This window comes from Mastigoproctus giganteus, chromosome 5, assembly GCF_048544385.1.
Source record: "Mastigoproctus giganteus isolate SK-2022 chromosome 5, ASM4854438v1, whole genome shotgun sequence".
In the NCBI taxonomy this organism is placed as follows: Eukaryota; Metazoa; Arthropoda; class Arachnida; order Uropygi; family Thelyphonidae; genus Mastigoproctus; species Mastigoproctus giganteus.
The window spans coordinates 87,344,989-87,368,121 of record NC_143579.1 but is presented as its reverse complement, the minus strand read 5'-3'; the positions used below and the strand labels follow the sequence as shown (position 1 = coordinate 87,368,121).

The following is a 23,133-nucleotide window of genomic DNA, read 5'->3' as shown; positions in this document are numbered from 1 at the left end:
TACTGTATTTGTTTTTTATATTCTTGAGATAGATATTAATTAAAAATTAATTAATTTGATATAAATGACTCTTGACATGCTTAATTTCATTTCTAATAGTTCAGAATTATTATTAATTTTTTTTTTAACACAAATTGTTAGGTTCCACATGTATAGAAAAGTATGATCTTCGTACAAATGCTTGGACCCATTTTGGTACGATGAACGGCCGGCGTTTGCAATTTGGAGCTGCTGTTATTGATAATAAGCTTTATGTTGTAGGTGGTAGAGACGGCCTGAAAACATTGAATACTGTAGAATGTTATGATCTAAAAACAAAAACTTGGATTCCGATGCCTTCAATGTCCACACATAGACATGGCTTAGGTAAGTTATATTGTGAATTTATGCTTAAATTGTCCTGTAGAAAATTTATTTTAAAAATTCATAGTAAAGCACAGTTATAAATAGAAAAAAGGTATGCAGCAGCCATTATCAATCCACTGCAGAATGGAATCCTCCTCAACAATTCATGTTGACGGAAATGGACCATAATCCTTCACGCTGGTCTAGTGCGGATTGGCAGATCAACCGCATTTAGCAGTCAAGGGCGTGAACCTTGGTCTACTCAAAGAGGGTGTGCTACTGCACTTCCACTACTGGCCACTTTTTTTTTTTTTTTTTTTTTTATGGAAACCCCAAACGCAAGACGTATAGAACTTGTAGTACTTAGTACTGTGCTTGGGTTGGAGGTTGAGAAGATTAAAGAAGATATTTGTTGACATTGGACTTAACTTCTGTAGACTGTAATTTTCAGGAAATACGTATGAAGGAAGGTTGTTCCAGAAAACGGCAATTGAATGAATAAACAAGGAAGATGAAAAGTTGGTTCTGTGAGTTTGAAGTTGGACAGTAAATGGATGTTGGCTGGTGGCGGCACGTGTTCGGACTGTTTTGAAAGAGAGAGTGGGAATTACAGAAGACAATTCAGAAGAACAGTGCCCATGGAAGTATCTGTAGAAGAGGCATGCAGCAGAAACATACGTTTATGATGAGAAAGCGAGTGAAGAGACTCTGTTAGAGAAGAATCATTAATTAACCTAACTGCCCTCTTCTGAATGGAATCAAGAAACCTGAGAGAGGTTTTGGGGGCACCACCCCAGATGTGGGAACAATATTCCATGTCAGGGTGGATTTGCAATTTATACAGAGTGAAGAGCTGTTTGGAAGAAAAGTAACGCCGAGAGCAAAAGAGAAAACCAAGTTTTTTAGATGCAGAGGAAGCAATATTTATAATGTGCTTGTGCCAAGAGAGATTAGAAATCAGGGTAATCCCCAAAAGAAATATATCATTTTGCCTAGAAATCAGAGTGTCAATAAAGATAAGCATAGGAGCAGAAGAATCCTTTTTGCGAGATATAAGACAAGACTGAGTTTTAGAAGGGTTGAAATCAACTAAGTTGTCCTTGTCCCACTCGAGAATTACCTGAAGATCTGCATTTAAGGAATTGGTAGCAGATTTTTGAGAAGTTGAAGCTGATTGGACAGGGCATGGTTTCTCAAAATGGAAAGTGGAATGCAATGTGCTATCATTGGCAAAACTATAGATAGGATTTCCAGTCAATGGAAGAAGTTCATTAATATACAAGAGTAAAAGAGTGGGGAAAAGAACTGAACCTTGGGGGACACTGGCATTAGTGGAGAAGTTAGAAGACAGAGAGCCATCTACCATCACCCTCAGTGAGCGATCAGAGAGAAAACTGGATAACCAATTACTAAAAACAGTTGGCAAACCATAAGATGGAAGCTTGTTTAGAAGACCTTTATGCCAAACACGATCGAAAGTCTTTGAGGTGTCAAGAGCAACTACTTGTATTTCACCGAACCTTTCCATTGAATTAGTCCATAAATGGGTAACATAAGCCAGAACATCACCAGTGGATCGACAGTGACGGAATCCATACTGGCGATCGTTGATCAGACAGAAGGTTTCTAGGTAGTTTAAGAGTTGGCGGTCAATTGATTTCTCCATTACTTTAGAAGTAATTGCAATGGGACGATAATTGGATGGGAGGGATTTGTCACCCTTTTTAGGAACTGCCTGGATATGATCAAATTTCCAAGCAGAAGGAAAAACGCCTTTGGAATAAGAAAGTGAAACAAGGCGACAAAGAATAGGAGTAAGTTTGGGAGCACAGGTTTTGAGAACATGTGGAGAAATACCATCGGGACTTGGAGCTTTCTTAGCATCAAGATTCGTCAAAATCCTTCTGACATCCTTTTGATGGAAGACCACAGGAGGCATTGAATGGAGTGTGTTGGGAATGGTGGGAGGTGTTTTACCAAGATCATTAATACATTAGTTGGAAGAAAAATGCGATGCTAGCAAGTCAGCTTTATAATTAGGCTGAAGTGACAACAGAAACATCTGGTTTGGACAGAGGTGGGAGCAGAGATGGGCAAAAGTTGTGGCCAATAGCTTTGGCAAGAGACCACAATGCTCGGCTACCATTAGGGCAAGAAGCAAGTTTTCTACTCTTAGCCTGTTCAAACTCAAGTTTTGACTGATTAATAACTGCTTTACAATTGTTGCGAGCTCTGGTGTAGGCAGAAAATGAAACTGAAGAATTAGAAACAAGCCAATTACAATATGCAACATTCTTCTCTTGAACAGCTTTAGGAAATTTATTGGAAAACCAAGGTTTAGATAAAGGAAGAGATTTAAAAGTGGAGTGTGGGATAAAGGATACCATTCCTGCAAGAATAATTTCACTGACATGATCTGAGCAAACGTTGACATCAGAAGTTTTGAAACAGTAATCCGACCAAGGAAAAGAAGAAAAGAAATCTCGCAGTTCACCCCATTTTGCATTCTTGTAATGCCAAAAAACACGAGGAATAACCATGAGATAAAGGCTCCATTGGAGAAGACAATCACCAAGTTGTGATCTGAAGTGCCTAAAGGACCTCTCACTTCAACCGTGTACTTAGAAGGGTTGTTTGTGAGAAAAAGATCAAGCGTGTTGGCTTATGATTAGGATTGTCCGGTATTCTTGTAGGTTTTTTTTTTTTTTTGTAGTTGTTGCCGCATAGGCTTCTATGGGCATAATGCACCTCCCAAGGTTTTGGCAGTACTTTGATCCACGCCCGAGGCGGGAATCGTACCCGCGACCTTTGGGTTGCCAGGCAGGCACTTTACCCACCCGGCTAGCCCGGTTGGCTGTCTTTTAGGTAAATGAACAATCTGTGCAGGGTCATTAGTAATTGCAAAAGCCTCAGCATCTCGACCAGCTGGGTCGGTGCAACTAGAAAATGGAAGCCAGCTGGAGTTGTGAAACATTAAAATCACCAAGGAAAATTACCTCACTGTTAGGAAAGTTGGACTGGAGAAAGTCAAGTTGCAAAGAGAGGAAGTCAAAAAGCTCCAAGTGATTAGTGGAGTTGGGAGAACAGTAGCGACAACAGATGAATTTTACACAATGAGGTAAGAGAGAGATTTTAAGCCAGAGAAGATCAAAGAGAGTAGATTCTAAATTGCCAAGTCTCTGACAGGGAATATCAGAACGGACATATGCACACGTACCACCTTTGAGGGGAAAGGAATCATACAGCGAATAATTTGGGCATCTGAGATGAGCAGTATTTGAATCAACCGATAACTGAGATTCTGTCAGAAAAAGTACATGGGATTTGGCAGACTGCAAGTGGAAATGGACATCATTAAGATTAGAATTGAGACCACGTATATTTGGGAAATGAATTAGGAAGTGCTTGGGAGGTTTAGATCTTTTCCCAGATAAGCTTGCTCTATTAGTTTGACAATTCATGGTGTATTCAATAGTAAGAAAAAGTGGGTGGGACATGCTGTATGAATTAATGGAATTTTTGGATATGGCGTACACATGGTAAGAATATACCCAGATCCTTGACATAACGTGGCCTCGACAATGCTCCCCGCATACACACTACTCGGACTCCCTCCAGTCACTATCTGGCAGAGTAGAGGTAGCAAGATTATACACTAGCTGATCCGGAAACCTCCTAGAGAGTTACCAATAGGTTTGGTCCGGTGTACTGACTAGTGCCGGCCTGTGAACACCGTTTTAGAGCTGTACCCTCGAAATGTAAGGGATTGGGTCTCGCCACGACATTCATCATAACCTCAAAAGTCATCAATCATATTGCATGTGGAAGAGATAGGATAATAGACCAGAACTTAGCTCTGGAGGCTAAACATGGGTTCCACCACTTTAAGCCTCCAATAAGCAAAGTGATGGTATTGAACCGGTTGATGAGTCATCTACCACCTAGTACTGCCTTGTAACATAGAGGGGCAGCATTCCTCCATGTGGTGTGGTGCCACACCTCGACCCCTGCTTACTTTGGTTCACACCTGGGTGGTCACCCACCTGTACTTGTGCATGTTGGTTATACCCAGGATTACTAACAGTCCCACCATTGTGAAGTTGCAAGCAGAGGTTTTGGCTGTCAGAGACAGTCTGGACTTCGCTGAAATTGGTGTCCACTTGATTTGAGTGTCACCCGAATATCAGTTCCATCAGCGTTTTCGACTCCCAGGTAGCAGGTGCAGCTTGTCTGGCCTATCTGAGAGAATGTCTGTGACAACCTCAAGGACCAACTTGGCTACAGAAGGCCGACTCATAAATAGGAGCAAGCGATTATTATCTGGAGCATGGGTATTCAGTCTTCTTGAGACAGTATATTAATACAACTTGTATACCTTGCCTCCAGTTCCTGTATTTACACCTAATCACTGTTGTAGAACTGTGTGTGTGTGTGTGTGTGTGTGTGTGTGTGTGTGTGTGTGTGTGTGTGTGTGTGTGTGTTTGCTTTAAAACTAATTTTTATAGCACAGTATTTTTTATTACCATTTACTGAAAAATTGAAAATTGTAGCAAAATTACACTCAAATCAGTTTTTCTGTTTTTGATAGTAGTAAATTCAAAATCACCCAGTGGATGCAGCTAATTACAGTCATTTCTCAATCTGTGCAATAGATGTGCTGCTGAAAATCACTGTTTAAATTAAAAATGCATATAAAAGTAAGTAAAGTGAAGTGCAGCCGTTATCAACCCACTGCAGGATGGAAGCCTCCTCAACAATCATGCTGAGGGAAATGGACCATAATCTGCCATGCTGGTCCAGTGCGGGTTGGCAGATCGACCGTATTCAGCAGTCAGGGGCTTGAACCCTGGTCTACTCGGAGAGCGTGTGCTACTGCATTCCTGCTCACTCGGCTACGGAGGCCAAAGAAATAATGGAAAATGTGGTTGAGGCCAGGCCAGTGCACAAGATTAACATAACAAATTATGGATAGTTGTAGACATTTATTCATATTTATTTATTGTAAAATGAATGAGTAGTACCATACATTTTACAATTTATTATTGTAAAATATATAAGTAGTTGTAGATGTTTATCCAAATTCATTTATTGTAAAATGTATGAGTAGTGTCAAAAATATTTTTGTATGGTAAGCATTTTTAAATGCTCATGTGGAGAAGAAAGTTACAGAAAATTATACAGGTAGTCATTGACTTACGACCATGTTAGGTTCCGACCAACCGGTCATAAAGCGATCTGGATCTAATTCGGACCTGTTTAGGTAAATCAGACCCTGTGTACAACATTGGTTTACTATTTACAAAAATAAAAAATATGAAAAAAAGATATCAAATACTGTAAAAAACCTAAAACATATTTTATCTTAAAGAACTAAACAAAACATATGTAGAAAATAGATAAGAAATATTTTACTGACCACTCGTGCTTGGCTGCGGGTCATCAGTGCTGCCACTTGATGTAGTGGGAGTTGTTTTTCTCATAAACATGTTGATTTTTGTCTGAATTGTTTGTTTCCTTTTCTTCTTGTAAATTTCACGTTATGGCCGAAAAGCATTTTGTACCATTCATTCAATCCCTGCAAATCATTCGATGTTTGGGTCAATTTCCTCAAAATGTGTAAGAAGTTTATTTAGTAGAGAAAAACCTTCAGATAAACCTCTAGTGGTGAATTTTCTTTCTGGTTCTTCCTCATCTTCATTTTTCTCTTCTTCCATCCTTTCTTCTTCGACCATTCTTTCTTCTTCCAAAGTGATAAGTTCTTCATTCGTAAGTTCTCCAGATTCTTGCTCCAGCAGCTCCTCAACATCTTCCACTTCAATCTCCAAAGAAAGTCCATTTGCCAATGTTACAATATTTTACGTAACCATTTCAAGTTCATGTTCACTATTAAATTCATCAATAGTATTAACAGAACGCTGGACACAGTTTTTCCAGATACCATTCATGCATTTCTTTTGTCACAGCTTCCCACGCGGCCGCAATAATTTTGATGCATTCATAAATATACTGTTTCCAAAACTCTTGCAAAGATAGTTCTGGGTCTGTTGCGGCTATAGCTTGGGCAAAAGTGGTTTGAAGATAGTGCGCCTTAAATGTGGAAATCGCCCCTTGGTCCATAGGCTGAATGAGTGGAGTTATATTTGGCGGAAAATAAGCAACTTTTACATCTGGATGGAGGTGGTCTAGGTGAGGTGGATAGCCAGGTGCATTATCTAAGATTAATACAAATTTGAAAGAATTTCTTTCTTGAAGCAATATTCATGAACTTTAGGCACAAAACAATTTAGAAACTAGTCTTCAAACAATGTTAGTCATCCAGGCTTTTCGGTTTGAACAGAAGTATACAGACAGAGTGTGCTTGTTTACATTCTTGAATGCACAGGGATTTTCAGAATGATAAATTAAAAAAGGCTTCAGTTTAAAACCTGCGATGTTCCTGCCAAGGAGCAAAGTCAGCCTATCTTTAAGTGCCTTAAACTTAACTGCTAGAAATATCACTAGAAACAGAGATGAAGACTAAGGTGAAACAAAAATAAATAAAAGAAAATAGACTGACCACTCACCCCATCTTAACAGGGGCCACACATCCCACAATGACAGGAAAGTCACTGCATTTCAAACATTTAACAAATCATTGCAGTCGCTGACCTGATAGGCATACTAATCAACCTCAATACAATAGACTTGAATAATGGTGGCCCTTATGCATTAAAAAATTATACTATATCAGATAAGAGCATTTACAAGTCAAAACCATTCTATTGATAGAGAATAACAGTTAAATAAGAGTACATCCAAAATAAAATGAACTAAGATTTCTTTTGGATGTACTTGATTATAATTAGTTTATTTTCTACTTTCCACTTAGTGTGCCATATGGCTGATGTATTCTAAATTTATATTCAAATTACTCATATATATATATATATAGATAGATACCGGGTGGTTATAAAATAAGTTTCCCCTATTCAGGAGACCCTAGTGTCAAAACGGTTAGAGATAGCACTGTGAACATGAGATGGAAAGATGGAATACTTTACGTAGGATTAGATTTTAATATCAGAATTTAGAAAGCTATAGATTTTGTTCTATGTGCTTTCTTTCACTTGAGATGAGATGCTGAAAATGGAGGACTGTATGCGTCACAGTTTCGCGTAGCATCTCATTGGGGATGTTGGCTATATGCTGTTTAATGCTTGCTTTCAAATCAATAAGCATGTGTATGCCGCTATGGTAAACTCTGTCTTTCAGGTATCTCCATAGCCAGAAATCACAGGGATTGAGATCTGTTGATTGGGCTGGCCAGAACTGCGGAAAGTCTATAGAAATGATGCAATTATTTCTGAATGTTGAACAGAGCAGTTCCTTCACTTGTCCACCAACTTAGGGAAGGGCACCATCTTGCATGAACACTATGGTCTCCAAGCATTCTTTCTTGCAGAACGGGAATAATGTGATCTCTTAGAAGAGCGCAGTACCATGCACTAGTTACCACCTTACAGGACCATGAGGTGTAGACTCTTCAAAGAAAAATGGTCCGATTATAAACTCTGCTGTGAATCCACACCATACTGTAATATATGGACTTTGTAGTGGTCTTTCATGCGCAGATGGATGGGAAGTTCCCGTATTCGGCAGTTTTGGGCATTTACAGCCCCATGAAGAGTGAAATCTTCATCAGACCACACAATCATTCGAGCCCATGTATTGTCAAGTTCTGTACGAGCCAGAAATCATAGAGCAAAGTCTATTCATTGTTGCTGATCACAAGACTTTAGTTCTTGCAATACGTGAATCTTTTACCAGAACCAGTGTAAAATTATTCAAAGCACTTTATATACAGTAGCCCAAGGAAGATTCAAATCTCTTGACACACCTCTGGCACTACTGACTGGTAGTGTTTCGTGTTCTGACCATTGTAACCGCCACTTCATCCAATACCCCGTTCTGATATGTGTTCGTCCCCTGCCTGGAATTACACTTAACTCCCTGGTCGCTTCAAATTTTTTTATTAGTTTTTGAAACCTCACTGACATCAAAGGTTTTTTACGTAAACCTTTAAGTTTCCGATATTCATGTAGTGCTGCATAAGCGTTACTGTTATTCTGGTAGAACGGATTTACTAAAAGAGCATGTTCCTTTTTTGTACAAGCCGTAATGGTTATTGAAGGTGGCATTGGCCTTTCTGCTTTTATGTAACAGGATGTCATTTGTGTAAGGATGTCTTGAAGTTAATGACAACTTTTACATAAGTTCAGCACAGTTTGGTCCCTGGTGGCAGAAATCTGAACTAATTTTTTTTCTTCTACAAATTGCTTCCCCATACCATAAATGACATACCCACCAATTTTCACAGCGCTAATTCTAACCGTTTTGACACTAGAGTATTGTGAATAGGGAAACTTATTTTATAACCACCCGGTATATATACAGAGTGGCACAAAATAAGCCGACCATTTTTAAAAAAATCATAACTTTTTTAGTTCTTTTTAGGTTTGTAATTTTTTTATGTTTATCTTACAGGTAACCATGTGAGAATTTCATTATGGAGAGGTACACAATTTCTCAGCAGACCAAAATAGTGACAATGTTCTTGAAAAACAGTCAGTCAATAGTTCTAATACAACGACCATATAGACAATCTTATAACGTTCGCGAGGCACCGAGTAGGAACACAATTTACACTGTTGTTCGAAATTTTGAAGAAAAGGAAACTGTTGCTGATGCCAGACACACTAGAAGACCTCGTAGTGGTCAATTAATGGAAAACATTGCACGTGTATGGGAGAGTGTTGCAGATCAACCCCAAACATCGACAAGAAGGCGCTCTGCTCAATTGACGATCTCTCGTCGCTTGCTGCAGCGGATTTGAGTAAGGACTTGAATCACTTTCCGTAAAAGATTCAATTAGTCCAAGCCCTTCATCCCGAAGACAAGCAAGCGCATCTGAAATAAACCTGTGCTTTCAAAAACCTCGCAAAAAATGATGTGAATTCCATTTCAAGTTTGATGAAGAGTGACGAAGCACATTTTCAGTTAAGTGGCTTTGTTAATAAACAAAACTGTCGATTTTGGGGCAGTGTGATCCCAAGAATAACTCACCAGAGACCGCTTCATCCAGCTAAGGTAACGGTTTGGTTTTCCAAAACAGCCGAACACATTATTGGACCTTATTTCTTTGAGGACGAGATGATGGTGTTGTTCAGACGGTCAATACCATCATCATCAGATGGTGGAGAGCGCTATAGGACAATGGTTGAAAATTTTTTGATGCCACAGCTACCAGAAGACCACAATATGTGGTTCCAACAAAATAGTGCCATGGCTCACACCGCTCGAGCCACAGTTGACCTCCTAAGGTAGCATTTTCCCAATCACATTATTTCAAAAAATGGCGATGCGAGATGGCCACCACGCTCACCAGATTTGGCCATCCCAGACTTTTTTCTTTGGTGCTATCTCAGGGATAAAGTGTATGCCAATAACCCTCAAACCATAGAGGCCCTAAAAGGTCTCTATGATTTGAGATAGGCATCCGGCATGAGATAGCTGCAATATCTCTTGAAACCGAGAAATGCCATAGAAAATGCCGTGAGAAGAACACGTTTGTGAGCAGGAAGGGGGGGTGGTCATTTGGCCGATATTATTTTTCACATATGTTCAATTTCCAAGAATATTACATTTCATTCTAAAGTTACAGAGAAAAACAAATACTGTTCAGCTTATTTTGCACCACCCTGTGTGTGTGTGTGTGTACACACACACACACACACACACAAATGTATTTTATCAGTGTATTAGGTATGGGTGCTAACCTGTCAAGTAATTACAATGGAAAAAATTGAGAATGCCAACAAGGTAAAAGCAGATTATCTGAAATTAAATGAAATTAAGATTAACCTAAAAATAATAATGATAACAACAATGGTACCTAATGCAGTGGGTCCTAGGACTTGACCTACTTCTTCACGGGGTCGGCAGCCAAAACCATAGGAGCCACTGCAATAAGCAGAGCCTCTATTTCTGTTATGATGTACACGTACAAAATGTATACATCATAGCCGACCCGACAGAGACCAAAAGGAAGGAATAAAATTCAAACAAATAAAAATAAAGTTAAAAAGCTAAAATAATACCAATTAAATCCTGTTAAAGGAAAATTGAATGAAAGTTTGAATTGAAAAATGAAGGCAAAATTCAGTATTAAATTTAAACAGAGTATCTTAAGATAAAGGAATAAAGTCAGGTTTTTGACAACTTACTGTATGCTTAGACCAGAATCTGTGAAATTAGTTGTGTGGTGAATACAGAGCTACATCGGAGACCAAAGATGAAAGCCGATAGTTCTCTGTGCAGTATATTTATATCAGTTGAAGTTACCCACGAGTAAAAAAAATTGAGAATGCCAGCAAAGTAAAAGCAGATTACCTGAAATTAAGATTAACATAAAAATAATAATGATAACAGCAATGGTACCTAATGCAGTGGATAAAGAAGTAGTTAACTACTTCTTTACGGGGTCTGCAACCAAAACTCAATTTTGGCATTCTAAATTTTTTCCATTGTAAAATACATTTGTCTATATTTCGTTATGGTTGCTGGATATTTCTGCTATAACTAGTAGTGCCCCATAACCCAGTTTAATAATTTAATACTTTTTCTTGCTTGGTTAGACATTCAGTAATGTCATTATATCCTATTATATTTATCAATATTATGTATTTCACAATGCTTTATCAAGCATTGCTTACCCTGACTTGAATAGCTTGACATGAGCAATTTACTCAATATTTTCACCTGGCTGACTTTTCAATTTTTGGAGACCATGGATTAATTTGACTGTGGCCATTTCGCATATTCCATAATCATTTGTTCATCTTCCTAGGCATTGGTATTAGTTTTGAAATATTTCTGATTTTATTATGATTTTGCCATTTCACCTTTTTTGATACTTTTTATGAACTGCCAACTTAGTAATGACATACTACACGGGCAGAGTACAATAAATTGTAGGGAGCATAGAGTAGGATAAATCTGACCCCAGGGGTTCAGATTTATCCTATGCTCTGTAGCGCTCTTTGACACATTCTCCAAACTTGCAACATCCACATTTAACACATGCAACACAGAGCAAACTAGCATCCAATGCTTCTAGCCGGAATTGTATTGAAGTCACCACCTCCAATTCCTACCATTCCCACTCCAATCAAAAATTTAACAAATGCTTCAACAAGCCCTGTCGCATATGCCCATACATGCATCCACAACATGTTTCTAACAATACCGAAGAACCAATATTTTGCAAAGGCAGCAGTGTAATTTATCTTTTAACCTACCGAACCTGTAATATGAAATATGTAGGACATACTGGAAATAAGCTGCACCTCAGGCTTGGCCTGCATAGGTCAGATATCAAGAATTACAATAACCGCAGCATCCATAACTCTGAACAAGAAATAGAGTACAATCACTTCCAGACACATTGTTTTACCAACATTTATATTTCCATCCTAGTATAAGTACCTGAGCCTAATGCCCAAAATCAACAGGAAGAATTATTCATGTTACAATTAAAAACTCTCTATCCACATGGACTTAACAATAAGTTCAATCACAAAATCATCACGAATAATATTAGAGATTAGCGTTAGCATTAGTAGACGCACATGATGCAAGAAAGCAAGCTTATATAGCATAAGCCAAGAAAAAACCTTCTCATTTAACCCATCCACTTGCTCCAAATGTTTGTCTAGATTTGCCTTGAATCTGTTTAAGCTATCAACTTCTGCAATGAGAGATGGAAGTTTGTTCTAGCAATCAGCAACCCGCAGGCTAAAGGCAAACTTCTGCACATCTATCCTACAACCGTCTTTCCTCAGTTTGAATGACTTCTCAGTCAATTATTCTGAGCAAGAGGAAGAATCCTATCAGCATTGAGCATGCTCAAACCATTCAAGGCTTTTTTATACACCTCAATCAGATCACCTTGCACAGGTTCCTATTCTCCAGAAACTGTAATTTGCAAAACTTCAGCTTTTCTTCGTAAGAGCAACCCTTTGTTCCATTCACTTATGTTGTTGCCCTTCTCTGTATTCATTCCAGCAGCTCTACATCCTTCTTAAAATGAGTCCTCCAGACCTGCATACAGTACTCAAGGTGTGGCCTGACCATTGCCTTGAGGTGATTATCCCCTTATACAAGGGGATAATCATCTCCTTATCCCTGCTAGAAAAATTCCTGTATATCATTGACAAGACACTATGAGCTAATCTTGCACACCGTCTGCACTGCTCAAAAAACTTCATATCTGCCTACACAATTACCCCCAGGTCCTTTTCATTCTTTACCGCTGTCACTGTAGTACAACACAGTTGATACGTGCAATACTTTACATATGCAGTACTTTACATTTTTCAATGTTAAACTTCAGTTGCCACCTCTCAGCCCATCTTCTCAACTTTTCTACATCCTGTTGCAGCAGTGTACTGTCATTAGTGTCATTAACAACCCTGCCGACCTTCGCATCATATGCAAACTTGGACATTAAGCCTGATATATACCATCATCAATATCATTAATAAATACAGAAAACAACAATTGACCCAACACTGAACCCTGGGGGACTCCACTAATAACATTAGTCCACAAAGAGCAGTGTCCATTGATTGCCACTCTCTGTCTTCTCCCACTTAACCATCCCTTTACCCATAGCAGCAATTTGTCTCCAGTGCCACACTGCTCCAATTTGTGCAATAGTCTTTCCTGTGCAGCAGTATCAAAACCCTTTCTAAGATCCAAATATATGATATCAAAATTATTCTTTGCATCCAGTTCCTTTGTGACCATATCATAGTATCTAATCAAATTGGTCAGACAAGACTTCCCCTTAACAAACCCATGCTGTGTCCAAGCTGTAACTGAAGTCTTGTCTAGATGATCCTGCAGTGCTTCTTTACCAGTGCCTCCATTAATTTTCCTGGAATAGAAGTTAAACTAACAGATCTATAATTACTTGTGTCGCCCATTGATCCTCCTTTGTGAATCTATCCATCTTCATCATTAGACAAGACTTCAGTTATAGCTCGGACACAGCATGGTTTTGTTAAGGGGACGTCTTGCCTGACCAATTTGATTGGATACTATGATGCAGTCACAAAAGAACTGGATGCAGGGAATAGCTTTGATATTATATACTTGGACCTTAGAAAGGCTTTTGATACTGTTGCACATGGAAGACTGCTACACAAATTGGAGCAGTGTGACATTGGAGGCAAATTGCTGCTATGGATAAAGGGGTGGTTGAGGGGGAGAAGACAGAGAGTGGTAATCAATGGACACTGCTCATCGTGGACTAATGTTATTAGTGGAGTCCCTCAGGGCTCAGTGTTGGGTCCATTATTGTTTTCGGTATTTATAAATGATATTGATGATGGTATATCAAGCTTAATGTCCAAGTTTGCAGACGATACAAAGGTTGGCAGGGTTGTCAAGGACACTACTGACACTATGCTACTGCAACAGGACCTGGAAAGGTTGAGCAGATGGGCTGAGAGGTGGCAAATGAAGTTTAACATTGACAAATGTAAAGTGCTACACATGGGAAACAGCAACCCCAGAGCAACGTATCAACTCTGTGGTACTACACTGACAGTGGTAGAGAATGAAAGGGACTTGGGGGTAGTTGTGCAGGCAGATATGAAGTTCTCTGAGCAGTGCAGACGGGCTGCAAGAGTAGCTCATGGAGTATTGTCAATGATATACAGGAATTTTTCCAGCAGGGATAAGGAAGTGATTATTCCCTTGTATAAGGCAATGGTCAGGCCACACCTAGAGTACTGTATATAGGTCTGGAGGCCTCATTTCAAGAAGGATGTAGAGCTGCTGGAACGAGTATAGAGAAGGGCAACAAGATTAGTGAATGGAACAAAGGGGTGCTCTTACGAAGAAAGGCTTAAGTTTTGCAAATTACAGTGTCTGGAGACTAGGCACCAGCGAGGTGATCTGATAGAGGTGTATAAAGCCTTGAATGGTTTAAGCATGCTCAGTGCTGATAAGATTCTTCCTCTAGCTCAGAAAATCACCTGAGAGGGCATAAATTCAAATTGATGAAAGACAGATGTAGGATAGACGTGCGGAAATTTGCCTTTACCCAGCGGGTGGTTGGTTGGTGGAACAGACTTCCATCCCTTGTGGTGGAGGTTGATAGCCTAAATAAGTTTAAGGCTCAGCTGGACAGGTATTTTGAACGAACAGAGGGGTGAAGTGGAAGTGGATTTTTTTTTTTTTTTTTTTTTTTGGCTGATGCTCCATAAGCTTGCTTTCTTGCATCAAATGCCTCTACTAATGCTAATCTCCGCCTTTGTCTTCCAGGTTTTCTTCTAGCTCCTCTTGGATACCATTTTGTTATTTTCTTAGTCCGTCTGTCATCATGCCTTTGAGCTATGTGTCCTGCCCAAGACTATTTTAGTTCTTTAGTTTTGATAAGAATGTCCTTTACTTGAGTTTGCTGCCTAATCCATGTGTTTCTCTTCTTATCTAACAGTCTGATTCCCAATATGATTCGTTCCATTCTTCGCTGTGTAGTTCTCAGCTTCTCTTTCATTCTTTTGGTGAGTGCCCAAGTTTCACTTCCATAAGTCATGGTGGGGAGTATACATTGGTTCATTATTTTACGTTTCAGACAAACTGGGATATTATTCTTCAGTATGTGACTATATTTCCTGAATGCTATCCATCCAAAATTTATTCTACTCTTGACTTCAAGCCATTTATCGTTATTACAGCTAATAACTTCTCCCTGATAGGTATATGACTCCACCTTTTCAATTACTGCTCCTTCAATCATTATTTCCCTTTCTGTGGCATACTTGTTCATCATTACTTTTGTTTTAGCCATACAGTAAACCCCTGCTATTCACGGGGGTTACGTTCCTGAGAAATGCCGAAAACGCAAATACTGAGTTATGGTTCTCATAGTAATAAAGGGGTTCCTTTCCAAAGTATGAAATACAGTATATAAGAAAAATTAGTCTAAAATTTTGTCTATGTTTGTATTATATGTACCTTCATAATATGACTATTTACATAGGCAGTACATAGTGAAATGCAAGGTTATGGCATCGAAATGAAAATAAGAAACAATTTAATATTAAATGTAATATTTATTAGAAATTTCAAACCAGTGCCTTTGCTAGCTAAAAAAACTTATCCCACCAGTGCTATCAGCAGTTTCGCTAAAGTGATGATAAAGGGGTTTTGCCTTTTTACGAATGATGAGTGAACTGAACGAAATTTTATTTTGAGTTTGGTCTTCTATCCAAAGCTTTTTCCATTTTTTCTAATTTAACATCACGAGTTACAGAGCAAATTTTTGAAGCAATTAGCGCGTTTTCACAGACACTATGGCAGATTTTTTCTTCCGATTTCTTGATTGATCGTACCATTGACACATTGATTTTATAATGTTTTGTCACTGAGGAGGCACTTTCACCATTATAAATTTTGTCTAATAACTCAATTTTATTTGCTAATGTCATCACCTTTGATCTTTTCATATTTTCCCTTGTTATTCGTAGCCATATTTTTGTACGGGTTAGAAAGAACTTGTCCAAATAAAGTCACTTTCTTCCTTTAACACTCTCAAAAAAGTCTGTTTTACACTGCAGAACGGTAGATTTATCACTTTTGTAAGCATATCAATTTATAAATTGATAAATTTATAAGCATATAAATTAAAAGCAAATGACGAAACCTTCCATGACAAGTGCATAACACATACTGAACAAGGATTAGCGAGAAACATCCACGCTCGTGATTTTGTCACCCCTCTCCCCCCACTTTTGACCGGGAAAGATAATGTTTTTTAATGGCGGAAAATGTTCACGGCGCTTTAAAATTTTTTTAGGTTTCATTTTATATTAAATCAGCGACAGCGAAACTGCGAATACAGATACCGCGAATAGCGGGGGTTTACTGTATTCATCTTTAGTCCAAAATCCTTACTAGCTGTGCATAACTGATTAAAATTTTCCTCTAATTCTTTGGGATCGTGGCTTATGACCAAAAGGTCATCTGCAAATCGTAAATGGTTTAGGTACTTTCCGTTCACATTGACTCCTTTCTGCGACCAGTCTAATCTTCTGAAAGCTTCCCCAAGGGCAGCAGTAAACAGCTTCGGAGATATTGTGTCTCATTGTTGAACTCCTTTCTCGATTTTAAATTTCCTACTGTCTTTGTCTAGTTGAATAAAGGAGGTAGCACTCTCATATATTTTCTTCAAAATCATAATATATGGGATATCAATGCCTTGTCTTTCCAGTGCCTGAAACATTGCCTTATGCTGTATGGAGTCAAATGCCTTTTCATAATCCACAAATGCCAGGCATATTGGTGTTTTATATTCATTTGCTTTCTCCATTAGCTGTGATATTACGTGAAGGTGATCCATAGTTGAGAATCCTGTCCTAAAGCCAGCTTGCTCTTTCGGTTGATTCTCATCAAGTATTCTTTCTAATCTGTTAGTAATGACCCTTGTGAACAACTTGTAGATGTGGGATAACAAGCTAATTGGTCTATAATTTCCAATTTCTCATTTATCTCCTTTCTTATGCAGCAAAACTATGATTGCATTATTCCACTGCTTAGGCACCACACTTTTTCTAATGCACTTTGTGAAGAGCCTTGCCAGTTTTTGTGTTATGTCTCTTCCTCCCAATTTTAACAACTCTACAGTAACTTCATCTTCCCCCAGGGCTTTCTGATTCTTCATTTTCTTCAATGCATGTTCTACCTCATCAGGAAGAATATCGGGTATGTCATATATGTTGCTACTTTGCAATCCATCTTCCCTACTGCTGGCATCATTCCCCTGCTCTTTGTATAATTCTCTGTAGTAGTCTTCTGCTATTTGAATTATGCCCTCTCTGCTGTTTATAAGTACACCACCATCGCTATTCTTCAGTTTCAGTATCATTTGTCTTTCTGTATTACTGCTCATGGCTGCTGATTTAAATCCTTTGTTTTCCCTTAATGCTTGTTCTATTTTTCTTGTGGTAGATTTTCTTATGTCCTCTCTGATTCTCTTTCTAATGGCTTTGCATAACTCAGTATACTCAATTTTCTCCCTGTCAGTGTTTTTCTTGCTGTTCATTTGTCATCTTTGGTTCATCGTGACAAGTGTTTCTTGACTAATTTTTTCTTCTTTGGATTTCTTTTTCCCTATAGGTTTCTTGGGCTTTATCACTTTCAAAAAGTTGTAATATTCGTCATCGATATCTTGGTCGTGAGCAGTCTGTAGAAGCTCAAATGAAAAACCTAATAGCTTCCAAGATTAATTCTTTGAATGAATTCAACAGCATTTTGAATTTGCTTTTGGAAACATCATCACTTAGTCTCACAGTATAAAATTTAAATACACTCTCAGACCACTGTAGTCACCTTTACGAAAGCAAAAACCCTTTCCTTACCCCTGATGGTAGTTACCTCTTTGAGTAAATCCAACTTCAGCACACCCTTGTGCTGAAGTTGGATTTACTCAATCCAACTTCAGCACAATCCAACTTCAAACTCTCATATAAGTCCATAACAATGCTGAGATGGCACCTGATTTCCTCACACTCCTTACATTGTGCACACATAAAGGCCCCTTGGCCTTTGTGTGTGCACATGTCCCGCCATATCAACTGGTGTGCACATGTGTACACCAGTTGATATGGCACACACACATGTGCACATGTGTGTGCACATGTACCATGTCCCGTTCCTGATTGCTCCACAAACTTAAAGAAAACAGTACATTTCAAAAGGCTGAGGACGACTGCCCCCCCCCCCCAGTTCTCCCCGAGCCACAGCACTCCCATTAGCTTGAGCCTTTTACTTTGCTGCTCTGGTCTCAGTCATGATTTTGATTCAAGGTAAAAATCAATTTCAATACAAAAATATAACCCTAAACTTATATCCCAATGCAGTTATAACACTATTTCAGTATTGAGTATTATCTCAGAGTTACGTTATATGACTTTTCTATCTCCTTTCAATTTATATATATTAATTTATAATGTTATGTTTGTAAAATCTAGATCATTATATGTATTTAGTTAAAAAAGTATAATTTAATTGACAATGAAATTTAATAAGATTAATAAATTTTATTGATTAATTGATAACACTATACTAAGCTAACAGATTTCTAATACAGTGCTACGTGTTTCACTATCTACTTTTGCATTAAACCGTACGCTATCTAGTTTGGGATACACATTGCTCTATCCCAATGTGTATACAACAATACACATTGCTGTATACACATCAGGATACACATTCCAAAAAAATTTGGAAAATTCGTATAACAATGGCGGCAAGTTACGAACATTAAATCTATGACACTAATCATTTAATTGACTTTCAAAATCGCTTTCTAAATTCAAAATAAACCAAGGAGCTTGACTAGGTCTATAAGCATTTTATAGTAAATAATCTAATACAAGAATTAAGTCAATAAAACGACTAAATATAATTAAAAACTTTACTTTCGCCAGAACTGCAAAATCTTGTCCAACACATGGATTGGATGCCCATACCGATACTAAGTAATAACCTACAAAAAATCTATCTAAGTTCAAATTAAAGTAAGTATTGTTACTGGAAATATTAAGCTACTTCTAGAAATAAATTAATATGCAAATTTAAGTTAATAAAACAGCAAAAATTTAAGAAAAACTTCTCTATTTGCTGGAGCCGTAAAAACTTCACCCAAGTCTCGTATGACAAATTTCAAGTAACTTGTCAAGTTACTAAATCCAGACCTTATAGGAAACACATATCCAATGGTACCAACATTACTACGCATAAATACAGCTAGGTGACGTTCAACAGACAATCTCTGATTAGAACAACTCAGTGTCAGTTCAGCGTACAGAAGATTCATGATTTGCTGTTTTGTACTAAACATAGCATCCTAAAGGCTCTTTACAGATCATCCTCACCTTTAATTTCACATCTAAACACTTACTTGACCTTATTACAGATATATGTAAATTTACATTAAAATCCAACATCGAGCTGACCAGCCAAGATAATAATACTACCATCATTTTTAAATATAATACTTGCCCGGACAATTTAAACATTAATGATTGCATTAATAAATCTACTGACCTATTTTCAGCTGGCTGCCAAAACTTGAACATTTTATCCAGATTAAGATACACTAAACTTTTTGGACTAAGGGTTTGTAATTACAGGTGACCCCCGCTAAACGCTGATAATTCGTTCCGGAAAAACAGAGCGCTAAGTGAATCCCCCTAAGCAAGTGCTGCATTCCCATAAGGTAACATATGTATTTGTGAGTTGCGGTCGGTGCCATAGGATATTTCCTAATCAATAATAAACGGTAGTGAAAAGATGCGCATGTCGGTAAAAATATTTAATATTCAAATATTTGTACATATAAAATATTCTGTTACATATGTATATAATTATGTGTTAACTACTTACATATCAAAATTAAACTTAAAATTCCATTTAAAATCATGAATTTAATTGATCTAAATTGATTTTATTTAATTGATGAATTTAATCATGAAAAATGTGTCAATTTCGGGTTATATTTTGCCCCTCTTCCTGGTAAACTAAAAGGGGTTTTAATTTTAAATCCCCCACAGCGTTACCACTCAACAATAAAATCAACTGATTCTTTTCCGCTTTGAAACCCGGCATGTTTTTTTCTTCTTCTTTCAATATGAAACTTCTTTTAGGCATTCGTTTCCAAAAAAGTCCTGCTTCATCTATATTAAAAACTTGTTGAGAAGTATAAACACAATAATACCCCTCTTCAATAATTTTAACAAGTTCTTTTTTGAAAGTTTCGTCTCCTTGATCTGCACTTGCTGCTTCTCCCTGGATTTTAAATCTATTCAACCAGCTCTTACTAGTTTTAAATGTTTTTACATTTTTTTTTTTTCTTAGTTGAGTTTTCTTCAGATAATCATATAGGCTAATCTCTCTCTCTCTTTCTTTTTCTTTTTTTTTTTTTTTTTTTTATTATAAATTCTGCATTGGATATTATCTTCAATAAAATTAGTTAAAGTCTCTCCGTTTCAATCCTAATAGCTGGCCAAGCCCTAGTTGCTTGCAGTGGAACAGCTGTCTTTCCCACTGCTAAAATTAATTCTTTATTTTTTATAATTGTTCTTACAGTTAAACTTGCCAGTCCTAAATTATGGCACACATCCGCTTTTCGTTCACCGGAATCGATTCGATTCAAAACGTCTAATTTAATTTTAAAATTCAGTCTTTTCCTTACATTTATAGTCTTCATTCTGCATCCAGACTTTGTTGCTTTTTCATTCTTATCCTCTTCGAAAATGTAACTGCATTGGTTGCATTAATTATGATTCAGTGTTCGAGTAAACTGTCAGTTATGCACTATGTCTAATACTGTGCTGAGTGATGACCAGACTTCGGATAAATGCATATAATGCAAGCAATATACTTGATTATTTTTTAAAATGTTGCACTCGGAACTACGTAACAAGGCACTTACTGCAATTAAATTAGCATGCAAGAAAATTTTACTAAGTGTGGGAAATGTTTTAATGCTGTTTTGCTACTCATTTTCAAGATATCGACTCCATCAGATGAAACAATTTCGTTAAATATGCCAAAAATGCATCTCTAAAAGAGTGTTATAGTGATTTGTGACAGCGTTATAGTCAGTTACGGGTTATAATATAAGAACAGCATTATAGCGAATCAGCCAAAGTGAACCACATTATAATGAGGGCCTGCTGTACAAGCATCTAGCAACTAACTTGGATAAATTTAATCTTGAACCCATTTAGTATTAGTAAAGGCATATGATGCAAGAAAGCAAGCTTATATAGCATTAGCCAAAAAAAAAAAAAACCAAATCTTCTAATTTCACCCATCCACTTGCTCCAAATGTTTGTCTAGTTCTGCATTCAATCTATTCAATCTATTTAATCTATCAACTTCTACAATGACAGATGAAAGTTTTGTTCCAGCAATCAACCACATGCTGACTAAAGGCAAACTTCTGCACATCTATCCTACTACTGTCTTTCCTCAAGGCGCCTCCATAGCCAGATGGGAAGGAGCAGCAGTGCGTAGCACATGCTTCTTGATTAGACCGGGGTTCGAGCCCGTCACCACCAAATACGGAGAATGCGGAAAGGTGAGGAAATGACCACCGCGTATCCCAGAGCAATATGGCCTTAGTTGCTAATGCTCCTAAAAACCAAATAACAAACAAACAAATATAGTCTTTCCTCAATTTTAATTTATGCTCTCCCAGGCGATTATTCTGAGCAAGAGTAAGAATCCCATCAGCATTGAGCATGCTCAAACCATTCAAGGCTTTATCCACCTCAATCAGACCATTTACAGTGGATGTATTTGCCATCAGGTCAATTTCCAACCATTTATTGATACACCCTTTGGCCATATCATAACATGCAATTTAGATATTATATCTAACAAGGATCTCAGAAGCATCATGTCTTATGGCTTCAAATATAGGCCATACTTTAAAATCTGCTTTAAACCTTTCAAAAAACAGTTATACCATGATTTGCTTAACTTCTGTATTAAGCTCTCTTACCATTATAACATCTCCATTGAAGTCTTCCAACTATGGATTAATTTAGTACTAAGTATGATGCTACACCATTATAAGTCATTATTGCCACATTAAAATTCCATTTTTCCACATTAAACAACAATTGGCTGACCTACACAAACATTTTATCATCACCCCTGTTGATAAAGCCTCCTGAAATTATGCCATAATCAGTAAAGCCTTTTATTTCCAAACATTAAATGCAGAATTAAATTCCAGTTCCACCTACAAGTCTATCACTAACAACAGCAGTATCATTACAAAGAAGTTAATTGCTTTCAGCAAGAAACCTAAAATCAGCTTTAATAATTAAAAATTTCCTTATATTTATTTCATACCCAAGTTCCACAAAAACCCCACAAGCTTCAGGTTCATTACTTCCAGCAAGTACAGTTACACCCATAAACCTGGCAAAACTTTTGAAAAGTTTCTTAAACCTATCATGGACATCCTTCCTGATAGTAGAATAATTAATAACAATATACCAGTTATTAATGCTCTGAATACTGACAATGTCTCTCATGTTCAAACTTTTGACTTCAATAGTCTGTTTACCAGCATGATCTAACCAACATTTTTTTGGCGCAGTATAACCGTAGTCGTTTTTTTACCAGTAAAATCAAAATCATTCAATCAACCTGACCAACTTAAAATCAGTCTTGAATGAAAATTACAATAACTACAAACATATTACTGGTTGTAATTCAGTTTATTGGAACAATCTCATAAATCTCTGCATTTCCAATAATTATGTTTTTGATGGCAAATCTGTATACAGGTCTGCCCCTGTATCCACTGATTTGGTATTTGCTGATTCAGTTACCCACGGTTAACCACGGAAAAAAATTTAGAAAATTCCAGAAAATAAAAAAAAAAAATAAATGGTTCATAAGTTTCAAACCACCCGCCAAGTGAGTACTGTATTAGAAAGTGCTAATTCTTTATCATGACTTGTTTTGGCCATTCACTTTTCTTCTACTACTATGGACAAGTATAGAAACTCAGTTCCTGATACATGGTCAGGTGTAGTCCCCTGATGAAATACCTGATCATGTATCAATAATTATTTCTGCTGACATCAGATCATGTATATTTGCATTACCTATATTCAGCCATTTTCTAAATATGTTCCCCCATATCTGATGACAGCT

The 23,133-nt window shown here is 37.4% G+C and overlaps 1 protein-coding gene across 1 annotated transcript in view; it reads left to right on the top strand.

Annotated features, from left to right (window-relative positions):
• Window positions 1-23,133, top strand: part of LOC150085545 (kelch-like protein 5) — a 380,377-nt gene that overhangs the window by 277,996 nt on the left and 79,248 nt on the right. Inside the window, exon 8 of the mRNA XM_090373332.1 lies at window positions 142-366. Coding sequence (XP_090229458.1) covers window positions 142-366 — 225 coding nt within the window. The remainder of the gene's footprint in view (window positions 1-141; window positions 367-23,133) is intronic.